At 37.3% G+C, this 14,384-nt stretch overlaps 1 protein-coding gene across 2 annotated transcripts in view; it reads left to right on the top strand.

Moving 5' to 3' along the window:
• gnai2b (guanine nucleotide binding protein (G protein), alpha inhibiting activity polypeptide 2b) overlaps positions 1-14,384 on the top strand; it is a 38,355-nt gene that overhangs the window by 13,162 nt on the left and 10,809 nt on the right. The window contains exons 2-3 of one of the 2 annotated variants that reach the window (XM_067503530.1): positions 9,884-9,926; positions 11,563-11,704. In XM_067503530.1, the coding sequence (XP_067359631.1) occupies positions 9,884-9,926; positions 11,563-11,704 (185 nt within the window). Of the gene's footprint in view, positions 1-9,883; positions 9,927-9,985; positions 10,003-11,562; positions 11,705-14,384 lie in introns of those variants that run through there. The other variant, XM_067503531.1, reaches the window with a different exon arrangement.

Raw genomic sequence — 14,384 nt, forward strand, 5'->3', positions numbered from 1 at the left:
AATAGGTTTACAGATATCCAGCACTTCACATCATGCAATCACTTTCATAAAATGTCAAAACGTATTTATCATTGGCTTTTAAGAGGAGACACAGTGGGGCATCACTGGCACAGAAATGAACATTTTGGTCCGGTATTACACGACCAAGGGGGAGCATTGAGAAAAGAAATGGATAAGAACAACAATAGTGCCTTGCGGCACAGCACAGGTTTTGCTTGTTGAGAGAATGGCGACTGAGATGCATTTATTGAAAAGATACTGTACAAAGAAATCCAAAACAAATCCGGAAAAAAATCAGGAAGATCAGTGGTAGTAAAGGATTGCGTTATCAAAAGATAGTAATGACACGTGTCTCTGATATACTGTTATGAATCTGGTGCTATTGTGTTGAATACTGTATGTTATATGCATATCATGTCACAGCAGCTCTTGTTTGTTTGGTATTCTCACTGTGCTGTTGGCGATTTGTAGAATGAACTTCCACTTGTCTCTGTTTTTTCTCCCTGATCCTCTTTTTCTGATCCTGTTTGACATAAGTCTTTGAAATCTAGACCTGCTTTTTTTTCATTTGTCTTGCTTTCATTGGGACAAGCTGTAGCTGCAGAGGTGAATTTAGGCACCAGATATAAAAGGTGTTTGCCTTGAGTCTGCTAAGCTACTGTCACTTTGTATGTGTTTTCGCTGTCTGACACATAATGTTCTGCTTGATGTGCTGCATTGATTTTTACTTATTTTAAGAACACTGCCAAGGTTTGATGATGCTCAAGAGCAATTTTGAATGTAGAAAATTGCAGGATTTATATTAAGCATCAAGGTCAAGTAAACATGTTGATGCTATTTGTGAGCATGAATAAGAAGTGTTGACTGTACAATTAGAGTGGAGCGTGCATCCTGCTCTGAAGAGTGAAGCAGTGAAGCTCCAATGCTCCCTGGAAGGCTGATGACCTACTTTTTCACTCCAGGCGATAACGTACTGTACTGTGTCCAGCCATGTAAAATTCCTCCGTTGCTCGCAACTCTGCAAAATGGGTTGAAGTGGTGCAGATGCTGCTGGTGGGGGTGTGTGTGTGTGTGGTTGTGCATGTGGTAGCTATTGATGATGATTTGCAGACAAGCACCTACTAGAACCTGCATGTAGCGATACAATAAACTAATCTAGGTCTTTGTTCCCCCAGCAGCCTAAAGTTGATCAGTGGCTACTTGAAGTAATTAAAAGGCTGTTGCTATCTGCAGGTCAATAAAGGGAAGATGGAAAAGGGCCTAACTTTAGACTGGGTGAAAAAGACAAAGTTCTTAATAACAGCCTGCTGCCAGAGGGTAATGTACAGAGTGTGTTGTAAAAAAATGCTACTACAGATATATATTACTCTCTCATAAATACTGATAACCTGTATCCACTTTTATGCACAAGTACGCAAAAAAGGCTGAGTCTGATCATCTGTGTGTCACATCTTAATATTGTTACCTAAATAATTTAGGTTTCAATGGGGCTTTTTCACTCATTCTACTTCAGGCTAAATGTCTCATTTCATGCCCCCCAAAATGGAAAGCAAAGGTTGTCATCCATCTAGAAATGGTGGAGAGAATGACGGTGTAAAAATCCAAAACAGTTTATAAAACATGTAAATGCCTTTGTAAAACTCAAAGTTCACTATGGTTTGGGTAACAGGTAAAACATTTCACATTATGCTGTTATTTAAATTTGTTCATATGCAAATGTGATAAACAAGGAGCTGCGGATGTTGCAAATGTTTTCACATAATTTCAACCTACTGCACAACTGTTTTTGCCAATACTATTAAAAAACTAGTAGTAGTAACATTATTAAAATTTGTTTGCTCATGATATAATATCATGTCTCCTTGTGTCATTCAGTAGCCCCAGAAGTCTGCAACATGGCTTTAAATACTTTGACTGCATCATTGTGTAAAACATTGATCCAGCAAAATTTCTTTATTTTATCTGCTGGATAAAGCGGCATAACAGTTTGTTCAGAAATTAATGATTACATCCTAGAGAATGATCACTAATTACTTGATCCCCTGACATTTTGCACCACCATGAGGCTGACATTTGCAGGACTACTTGCCTGCAGACCAAAATACTAGATCACCAACCTTAGCCGGAAGTATATTATAGGAAGTTGTTAATTTCAAGACAAGATAGATCTTGACCTGAGGATCTAGGAACAATCTCCATCCATCCATCCATCATGTGTCAACGCTTATGCTATGTGGGTCATGGAGGGGTCACCATGGACAGATCGGCAGTCAATCACGTGGCCTCTAGGAACAGTCTAAAAAGTCTAATTTCCAGCTGGGATTATAGTGTCGAATGGTCATCAATCAACAGAAGTGGATTGTTGGACCACAGTCCCCAAATCAGAGAGATGACCCAGTACATACAAGTATGCAAATACTTTTTATATTAACTGCACTTGGAAGAAAACAAGCTCTGCAACTTGCATTAGCCTGTTACTCATTCCCACATGTAATATAATCTAAATATTAAAGGATACGTCTGTTCATTTTCTAAATTAATCCTATGGTTTGCAATCACCGTGCACCAGATGCCAGAGGCAGCTTTGAAACTTCTCTGATCACATTTGGTTAGTTGTCAACCTGCAGCCTGGATTTACCACTTTATTGATGCCATAGACCATTTGTCATTTTTTCCCAAAAGCTATTAAAAACAAATTAGCTAGACACATCACACCATTCTTCATTCTGAAAACCAAGACCTTTTTGAAATATTTTCCAGAGTCTTTGGACTCTTTGTAATTCCACCTTAAATGACACGCATGTGCATTTCACCAGCTGTAATACATTTGTTAAAAATACAAAAGTCACTGGCTATGGAATGAGGAAATATGTCATCTACTGGAGCAATGTGTTTAAATTGTTTTTGGACAACAACAACTGCTGATCAAAGGCTTACTTAATCATTTGGACGCATCCAAAGCAACTTACAAATAAATAGGGGCAACTTGTATTTCATTGCCTTGCCCAAGGATACTTCAAAGTGTAGCTACGTGGACCAGGGAGTCGAACGATAGCCCCTGACAAAGATTTAATATATAGAATCCATAGAATCTGTAGGGTGATTGTAGACAATAAGATCCATTTAGACAATGACCAAAGGTATTGTTTTTGGCCTACGTACAACCTGCAGGTGAACTCTAGAAAAGTGTCAGAAAAAAGTGTCAGAAAATCTATGATGAATATTTATTTATCGGCACTTGTGTTAATTCTCATTCTCACTTCTTTTTCTCTTCTCACACACTCCCAGTTTGTCTGCATCATCCTTCTCCTCCTTGCTCATTTGTCAATCTGGCCCATGCTGTCCCCCTCTTCTCCTAGTACTTCCTATCTGTTCTGTATATAACTGATTTAATAGCAGTGTTGTCTCCTTCACAGCTCATTCTACTCTCAGTTGTCATTAACTACTTTAACGATCTTTTTAGGGTACTTCAAATTATAGTATACACTGGTTTGTCTCTGCTCAATAAATTCACATTTTATAGAGTTAAAGTGAGTTAAGCTATTCTCAGAACGTTTGTAACAAACTTGTCTTGGCCCGAAGCTCAAAAAAAAACATATGGATCTCTTCAATATTTTATGCCATCCATTTTTCTATATCTTTTTAATTTTTGCACACACTTTTTGCGAGCAACTTTCCTCTCTCCTCTTGCCTATATACTGCCCTGGGGAGGATGTAAAGAGCCACTTGGCTCCTCTGATAGACATGGAGTCCCACCAGCCACTTCTACACAGGGTTTATTTGAAATGCTAATTCTTCCCCCTAGGGATGTTCATGAATAATCGATTAATCGATGCATACCGCATGCGACCTGCCGATAAATATGTTACATACGCCGACACACATGTGCACACGCACACACACACACACATGCCTATTCTTACCTTCTCTCTACTCCTCACTCCCCCCCCTTTTCCCCCCACACACAACTGTAGTTGATGTATGAAAAACCAGAAATACCAACAACAAGATGCAATCACATCTAGCATGACTAGCATAATCCCACTATCACATCCATTGTCCGTCTTCTCTAGAACATAGACAGTGAACTTTGACAATAAATTACATTAAATTAACTCAGTGTGTTGATCAAACTTAATCTCTAGTGACGCTTTCACACACTTTGGCCACAGATGCAAGGCAACTGATGCCTGACTCAACTGACCCAAGTAGAGTTTCGAGGTTGAATTAGCAGACATGCTGTATAATGATGTCTGGTAATGCATGTGGCAATGCAAGGTTACCTTGCATGGTCAACAATGTCTCACACAGTGTGGTCTTTTGCTCATCAACATCGCTGTTTCCTTTTGCACATGCCACTTTCAGTATGGTTAGCTGCACCGAAGTTAAACATTATTTTTTTTATTCTGGCAAATGACTAAATTAATTTTAAAACAATTAATCATTCGGTATCGTAAAAATACTGTACATCACAAATTCCCTAGGTGACTTGCTCAGATTGCTTGTTTTGGTTAACCAGGCAGCCCAGACATCCAAAATATTCCCTTTAGCAGCAAATTATCATATTTAAAAAGCTAGACAGCAAAGTTTTGTCATTTGTACATTAAACTTAAGCAATTGATTGATTAATATTTAAGAATTTTCTATAATATTACATCAATGTTTTGGTGCCACCGATTGATTCACTGCTCTTGAGTATTGCTTAGGCGTCGATAAGGGTGCAGGTAGTTGACAGGTGATTGACTTTACAGTGTCTGCTGTGAGATTATATGTGATGCCTACTGTATGTGTTTGCTGAGATCAGGGTTCATTTTATCAGCAGAGGGTGAATGAGACTGCAGCCAAACTGTCATCAAAGTGAGAGTACTGGATATGTTGAAAGATGCGGTTTTCTGTAGGTTTCTACAAACCATTTTTGTTTTTATCCTCACTGACAACCAACTAGGGAACAGCTATGAATAATTGGCGTATGAACCCAGAAAAAGGGGGTGTCATTATCTTCCTATTGCCTGTAGGTGATTCTGATATAACAAAACTAAAAAGAAAGAGCTTGTTCACTCTGCCAGCACAGCACACAGAGGGGTCTTTGTAATACTGATAAGCCCAAATTACTGCTCCGATGCTACTACTAGAAAGCATAGGGCTTTATGTACAAAGGATACATGTGTTCAGTTAGAATACAGTGCAAATTATTCTGTAATAAAACAAAATGTTTTTAGCAGTACTGTTTGATGCTTTCTACTGGATAGATATTTGCTGATACACTAGCACTAGTAGGCTAATGAGAATTTGAGCACCAGTTGTTGAAATCTATCACACATCTACAGTAGTCTTTTTATCAGCACATAACACTGGGTTAATATCCTGCTCAGTGGCAATTGATTAATCCTGTGTAGCATCTCTTTGTCCTATGATGATTAAGTGTTGTTTTTACTGTCACCAATGTTTATACCTGAGTTAATGATGAGACAAAAGTTTAGTGGTGTCCCCTCAAGATAAATTAATATTTTTTCTGTTATTATGAACATTTAGATAAAGGTCACTGTTTATTATCTTTGGTAAGACTAATGCCCATCTGTTTGGAAGATAACAGTTAGGTGTGCTATTTTCTTGTCACTGATGTTATGGGCAATATAGTGTCATAAAGAATCTCTCTGGATTTATGGCTCACATTGCCAAGACACAGCTCATATATCTTACAGCTAATATTTAATAACAGATGTATTTCATCAGTTTGTTGATACATTTTCTTTACAAATGTTTAATGCTCATAACACTGCACAGGGTTTCCCACACCACACAAACCATTTAATTAAAGCTTCAAAATATAATTCAAGCTAGTGCCACCATGAGACTCAGAATGAGTCCACTTTGCTTTGCCCAGCTCTCCTCTCCCTACTCTGCTATGCCCAGTCACGATCTGCACTGGCATTCAGCTATTATTCATTATCATTAAATAAATGACATTGCTGTAAAACTTTATAGTTAAGCAAAAACTGTGGAAATTGGGTAGTTAGAAGGGCAAGCCTCACTCAATGACATTGCTGCTATCAGTGTGTTGTGTGAGTCTGACTATACGGGAGGCACCTTTCTACAATAATACCAATAAGTTTTAGTACATATTTCTAAAAAAATTAATCAACAAATTGTAAGTATAAGTTATTTAAAATTAGTCTTTTAATGTGAATATTATTTTTAATTTAAGTATTAAAATGATAGATATTTTAGGAAATACAATTATTTGCTTTATTGCTAATAATTAATTGAAGTTTATTACTAATATCTGGTCTTTATATATAAGCAGTCATAGCTTAGGTTAGTATTTGAGACATTCTGTCTTTATGCTAAGATGCTGGCTCCAGGTTCATAATGAGAGAAGTGATGAGTCATGACTTCCCCAAAGCAGTACAAGCACACTGCCCATTTCTCCTCCATGAAGGTGCTTCTTTTTCACTGCTGTTCACAAGTGCTCACTTCCCATTGGGCTTGAAATATTAATGGATGAGTTTTATTCTGGAGTCAGAAAGGTGACCTCTATGCATGTGTTTGTCCACAGAGACACTGATATTCCACTTTCTTTCAACCACATTTTTTCTTTAACCGGACATTTTTATACAGAGCCCTAGAAATCTGATTTATATGGTAAATGGTGACTTATGGTGCTTTTATCCAAAGTGCTTTACAATGTTGTAATTCACACACACACCAATGGCGATGGCTAGTGCTAACCTGACCCGCCGGGAGCAACTTGGGGGTTCAAGGTCTTGCCCGGAGTGTCATGCCCAAGGACACTTCAACATGTAGCTGGGAGCAGGGACAACTGCCTTTACCAACAGAGCTACAGCCACCCGCTTATATAGTGTATTTAGATTTTTTTTATGTCACTGAAGTCACCCTTCCTAATAGAAGGAGATGGTAATCAAAAAGAAGAGGTTTAACAAACCATGAAATAGAAGCGAAAGCCTAGTTACATAATTTCACCTTGATAAGCCATAAGTAAGATTAGAAAGTTTTTGCTTCAGGATTGATTTAGGCATAAATTAAGAACACAAAGGGATTAAACTGAACAGTTAAAAATGAACCTGAAAAGCTACAATAAAAAACAATGTGAACAACCATTTAGACCTCTGTCTGCATGTCTAGTATCAAGACAGTGACGACTTGTATGACAGTCAGCCCAGCCCTACGCATTGCTTTTTACACGGAGGCTTTTGCCCTATGTTCCTTCACCTCTCTCTCTCAAAGAAGGGCTGGATGTGTGTAAATGCGATAAGTGCTGACAGCATGAAGGAGAAGCAATGCTGGTCCCACTTGCTCCATCAGCCCACTGCTGGTCTAATGCTTGCTGGCAGGGGTGGGTCTGGTGGCATGGTCCCAACAGCAGGGATGAGCCAAAGACTCCGGCTTGTTCATCTTATCAACAGTGGAGTTGAAGCAGATCTCTGCATTGATCATTCAAACCAAGTTTTATTTGTTAAGAAACAGAGAGAGTTTGTGCTGCCATGTGAATTATTTACTTTGCTACTGTATGGTCTCTGGGTTGGGTTTTCATTGACCCATACATGTAGCTTAGTAGTTCCCTGCTCTGCCAGCCATCAGGCGCAGCATGGTGTTATAATGCATTCACATACTCCCGACCGTCATTGTCATGGTTAAAATACTAAATGTGAAGCTACAACTTCCTTACACATTAAACTACAGTGTTAGGGATTAGGGTAAACTACATGGCAAAGGCCATGGTTTGAGAACAATAAATTACCATTCACATGTAGGTTTGAAATATATATATATAATAATTCAAAATTGATCCTGCCTCCTATATAGTAGTGATGGGCGATACCAGTGATTTCAGATTCGATCCGATACCAAGTAATACCTTGGCTAGTATCGCGATATCGATCCGATCCGATATCCAGAGTGTTATGTTAATTCTGTCATCTGATCACGATGAAACACAATCACGTGAGCCCTTACAGGGAATAATTAAAAACATTAAAACGACAGCAAAATCATTGTTCAACCTATTGGCATTTTTAACATTTTCATTATTTTAAATAAAACGTATTAACGTTCTGACTTATCTCCATGACAACAGCATGACACTTTCTTTATCAGGTGAACAGTTTATGTCACTTGATATCCATGACTCGCCCTCATCTACATGTATGTCTTAGATACCCATCTGTATTTCCTTCCCTTTGTTTAAAACCAATTATGGATCAGACACACTTTGCCTATTTCTACAATTCTCTTGAAACAGAACGTTCGTAGCAAAATAGTCCGTGAATAAAAATGATACATTTCACTCCAAAATGCTGCCTGTGTTTGGAGGCGGAGCCACCAGCCGGCCGAGCACGTGTCGAAGAAGTTTAGTTGAAGATTGTGGATCATGGGGCGGATCGGCAGAAGGAAAAGTAGTTCCTATGCGGTGCATCACAAATAATATACAAATTGATGTAGAAGGAGCAGAAAACATTCGGAAATGACTGCAGAGAAAATATGAATAAATAAACAGAAAATATCGATATTTTAACTTGAGAATCGATATTTAAAAATTGGCCGTCAAGATCGAAATATCGATATTTTGGTATCGATCCGCCCATCACTACTATATAGTCATCTTTTCTACCTTTATGTTGTCTTCTTCCTTGCCATTGTTGAAGCAGGCACAGTGTGTTAATTTCAGTCCACAGAAAACTTTGAAACCACAGAGATGCTAATCCATAATGGTAAACATTTTATTTTTTACATTTTGTCCTATTTTCATCATTTCTTTTGCCACATTACAATAGTTTGGAGCAAGGAATTTTCTAAAGGTGACAAGTTAACAGTTTCTGTTTGACAAATGTTGACTGATGACTGTTTAGTTATTACCCAATCTAATACATTTGGTCTCAGCTCACATCTAACTTTAACAAAACTATAGATCATGAATAATACACAGTGACAGCATTCACATCCACTTAACTTGGCTACAATACAATTGGATATACATGCAGCAGATAAGTGGTCTGATTTTCTTTCTCAGACTCACTCTTGGGAACATGGGTTACAGATTTTAACTGTATAGTGACAAAATATGCTGCTTTTTGATATTTTCTGTGTATTTGTGTGTTTCAGAGCATACTGACAGTTAATGATGAGACAACAGTTTGGCCTGTGGAGCTCCTCTCTTGAATTGAAGAAAAAAATTGGTGGAAAGTTACTTATTCAGAATTTTATAGGGCACTTTGTGTTAGTTTTACTTTAAGTCTGAGTTTGGGTGAACTTAATTTAAAAAAAAAAAAAACGTTGTCATGTTGTCCCCCAAGACAGTCTGGTTAGACGTCCTACTACACACAATAACCAAGTTTCTCCTTTACATGATAGTTAAAAAAAATGGCTTGCTCATAAAAGAATATAGCCAAGTTTCTTAAATCCATGTTAGACCACAGTGTGATTGATTTTCTATCTGCAGTGTTTTCAAAGCGGAAATCAGTAGTCTGAGAGTAAAAAAGCAATATACAGCACATTTATTAGAAATACACACAATTTTACAGTTAATAAATCAAAGTGTACAACAAATTATCCTTTTTTGGTTAAATACATGACGTGGGAAAACTTTCGGTACTGTAAAAACTTAATAGCAGTCAAACCGTGTTTTGTTTTGTTTTTTCCTGTAGGCTCTGTTCTCTGTGCAACCAAATTAATTGTAGAATTCTTCATACATATCTGTACATCATATCCTCAAAAATAATTGAAGCTTAAACAAATTAGAAAAACATAACGATAAAATGTGATGTTGCAATTCATGACCGGGTCACTAATGATTTCAAAGCAGAAGTTATAGTGTGCACTCACAAAATATACCTCCTTTAACTCCAATCTTTCAATCTTCCAACAGGTGCTGGAGAGTCTGGGAAGAGTACCATTGTAAAGCAGATGAAGTAAGTTGCAAAACCTTCATCTTGCTTTATTTTTTGGTTTTACCTAAATATGGATTATTGACCTCTCTGAATCTCGGTAAGTGAGTTGGCTTAGGCATTAAATTCCATGAACTACCCAAATGCTCAAATGACTGACGTGTTACAAAAAACTAATGATAAATCAAAGTATGATCTTCTGACGAAATAGTTTTAACAGTTGTCTCACCAACAACAGCAGATGGAGAAGAAGAAGAAATAATCCATCAAGTTGTGTTCGTGTTATTCTTTATTTTCTTACTATAGAGCTGGAAGACGATGTTATTGTAAATGATGGTGCCTATTTTTAAAACACTGATGTATTTAGGAAATCTGGCAGATCAAAAGCAAGAACATAAGCTACCATACCTACACGTGATGATTCTCTTGTCCCTGTTATTGTGGTCACCCATCTTATCTCCTCTTTTTGGCTCAGTCAGGCTATATTAGTCAGAAGTTATTGCTCAATAGATTACAGTGATATCTGCTAAATGTCTTCTATGTGGTGTCAGGGAAATTATAGCCTGTCCTGTTTCTTATATAGTCTTTTACTGCTCATAGCACAAGAATACAGAGGATGTTTTAACGTCTGTACCCCAATCAGAACACACACAGGACCCTAAATTGCTTAATTATTCACATTCCTCTGGGCTACCGAGGCACAGAATCCATTTTTTATGAGCTTGGAGAAGGCACAGTCTGTTGCTTTTTGAAGCCAGGTTATTAACACGTTCAGGCTTACAGATAAATCAACCCACAAGACAGAACCACTCACAACACTGAACCATTATGTAACATTACACATACAAGTATGTAAATGAATGTTAACACACAAAGAAGGGAAACATAAATATCAGCTTAAACATTAGGCAACTGTATAAATCCACTGTTATTTTCATTTGAATCTACACATTTTAAAAGAATAGAGGCAGCTTTACTTAGAATTAATGTCAGGTTGTGTGAGTGTGCTCTCTGCACTTCCCTCTGCAGCTTTATGAATTCACTATGGGATGCACATTGGTGCCTGCACAGGGACTTAGTTCACTCTTTCTAGGGTTCAGAGTAATAATATTGCAAGAAGCACATACAGTAGTTCATTCAGCATCCTGTATCAACTAGATGCTGCAGAGTTCATAGCACTGTATGTACTTGAAATAGACTGCATAGATATTGCAAACAGACAGCTCTTGACCCGACTTTTAAATGTGATCCTACCAAAAAAAATCAAATTTTTTGAATGCATTTTATATATTACTTAATTTATAAGAATATATGATATTTTTATTTTATTTCATGTGTTGTTGTGTTTTGTTTTTAGGAATGTATCTAAAGCATGCTCACTGATAATACTGACTGTTGTAAAACCTAATTTGAACATGGCCATAGTAGCTTCCCACTTCTTATACTAATAATTTACATGTCAAATCTGCTACAATCTATATACTTTTTTACTTAACTGTGGATTTTAAAACATTTTATAGTTATGTGCTCAGCACCCCAAATGGTGTCAGATATAATCAGTGACTAGATGCAAATCATAGTAGTGCATTTTGTGTCTAAGAGGCAAAAGGGTCTTTAAATACGAACTTTAATAAATGTTGGGTATTCTTGATATTGTCAGGATCATCCATGAAGATGGTTACTCAGAAGATGAGTGTAAGCAGTATCGAGCAGTGGTTTATAGTAATACCATCCAGTCTATTATGGCCATTGTTAAAGCCATGGCTAGTCTCAAGATAGACTACAGCAACCCTGCCAGAGTGGTAAGATGTACACACACACACAAATACACACACACACACACAAAAAAAAACAGTGTATTAGTTTTATAGCCCCAATTTGAAAAAAGTTGGGAAGTTGTGTAAAACATAAGTAAAAACAGAATGCAATGATTAGCAAAACTCATCAACCCATATTTTAATCACAATAGAACATAAACAACATATCAGATGTTGAAACTGAGACATTTTACAATTTCATGGAAAATATTAGCTCTTTTTGAATTTGATGGCAGCAACACATCTCAGAAAAGTTGTAAAAAGGCGATGTTTACCATTGTGTAGCATAACCCTCTTCTTTTAACAACTGTCTATGAACATCTGGGAATTGAGGGGACCAGCTGCTGGAGTTTAGGAGAGAAACGTTGTCCCATTCTTGTCTGATATGGGATTCTAGCTGCTCAACAGACCTGGGCTTTTGTTGGTGTATTTTTTGTTTTATAATGAGCCAAGTGTTTTCTATTAGTGAAAGGTCAGTGCTGTTGTGATGGATGCAGTATGTGGTTGAGCATTGTCTTACTGAAATATCCAAGGCCTTCCCTGGAAGATACATCTGGATGGGAGCATATGTTGCTCTAAAACCTCTATGTACTTTCAGCATTGATGGTGACTTTTACAGATGTGTAAGCTGCCCACACCATAGGCACTAAAGCACCCCCATACCATCAGAGATGCAGGCTTTTTAACTGTGTGCTGATGACAAGCTGGGTGGTCACTCTCCTCTTTAGCCTGCAGGACATGGCGTCCATGTTTTCCAAAAAGAATTTCTAATTTAGATTCATCTGCCCACAGAACATTTTTCTATTTGCCTCAGACCATTTTAAATAAGCTCTGGCCCAGAGAATCCAGCAGCATTTCTGGATCATGTTCACAAGTGGCTTCTTCTTTGCATGATATGGCTTTAACTTTCATTTGTGGATTTCACATTAAACCATGTTAACAGACAGTGATTTCTGGAAGTGTTCCTGAGCCCATGCAGTGATGTCCAGTAGAGAATCATGTCTGTTTTTAATGCAGTGCTGCCTGAGGGCCCAAAGATCATATGCATCCAGTTTTGACCTTTGGCCTTGTTCCTTGCACACAGAGATTCCTCAAGAACCTCGGAATCATTTGATGATAATATGTACTGTAGGTGGTGGGATGTCCAAAGTCTTCGCAATTTTACATTGAGGAACATTTTTCTGAAATTGTTCCACAATATTTAGACACAGTTTGTCACAGATTGGTGAACCTCTGCCCATCTTTACATTCGAGATGCTCTGCCTCTCTGAAATGCTCCTTTTATACCCAGTCATGTTACTGACCTGTTGTCAATTAACCTAATTAGTTGTCAAATGCTCCTCCAATTGTTTTTGATTTGTGGCTTTACTTTTCCAGCCTTTTGTTGCCCCTCCAATTTTTTTAAGATGTGTTGCTGCCATCAAATTCAAAATGGGCTAATATTTTCCATGAAATGTTAACATTTCTCAGTTTCAACATCTGATATGTTGTTTATGTTCTATTGTGAATAAAATGTGGGTTGATGAGATTTGCAAATCATTGCACTCTGTTTTTATTAGTGTTTTCACATCTTTCCAACTTTTTTGAAATTGGGGTTGTAGCTTTAAAATGTAGCACACATATGGGCTGACAACAAACAATGTAGACTATAAACTGATGCTGGCGTGTGTACTTGTAAATGTCATTCTGTTGAAAATATAAAGAGATAATGAATGAAATGTGTTGCTTATAAGAATGAACACAAACAGCTGTCCAGCCTAAAAGCCATCATCATTGTTTGAGAATGTAGCATTCAGTTGGTCTTACTGTGGACAGATCAGGATTTCCCTCAGGCCACAACAAAACAAAGCTTGTTTTATCAACAGCATCTTGGAGCAGATTTGTGCAGTTTGTAAGAGTTATGCTTGCTCAGAAGTGAGAGCACAAAGTTTACTCTGTCTTTTTCACTTTTATTTGTATCAAAATAAAAAGATAAACTCTGATGCACTGCCCATTAGATCAGAAACAAACATTTTACTCCCTTGCTTAGGAGTAAAATTAGGTTATTTCAAGATGTGATGAATGTGAGAAACTGAGTTTGTTTCTCATACCATAGCTTATCTCTGCAATTCTTGTTCAATCAACAATACTTAATTGTGCCACTGTGTTTAAAACAAAGTGGGCAAATGAGATTATAACATTTACCTTAGTAGGAATTAGAACACAGTGTAATGCTTCTCTCACCCGTCTTTATAACCTGCAATGTCAACAATCCTTCAAACTTTAAACTCCTTTATGTTTGCTCTCTTTTCAAAGTTGTAATAGACAGAGTACAGACTGAAATTGTGACAGGCCACAAACTGCTGTTTTTGGAATTCTATTCATACATATTCATAAAAGGTGCTAGAAGGAGAAAGTTTTAACAAGGCATTTAGTTTGCCAAGTTCTCCCTGTAGGTTCAACAATGACCCAAATTAAGTCTTTGTTGTGAACGCTACAGACTGTAAAAATTTTGTTTATCATTTTGTATGTTATTTTGATTTTGTCTAGTCAAACTTTACAATATCTGGACTGCTTTGGCTGGTTGCTGGTTCCCCTCCCCCGAACAGCAAGTTATAGCTTTGGAACTTTGATTTACATGATTTACATTATATGATATGTATGTTGAAATAGTGTTCACTGGATT

This window comes from Channa argus, chromosome 5, assembly GCF_033026475.1.
Source record: "Channa argus isolate prfri chromosome 5, Channa argus male v1.0, whole genome shotgun sequence".
NCBI lineage: Eukaryota > Metazoa > Chordata > Actinopteri > Anabantiformes > Channidae > Channa > Channa argus.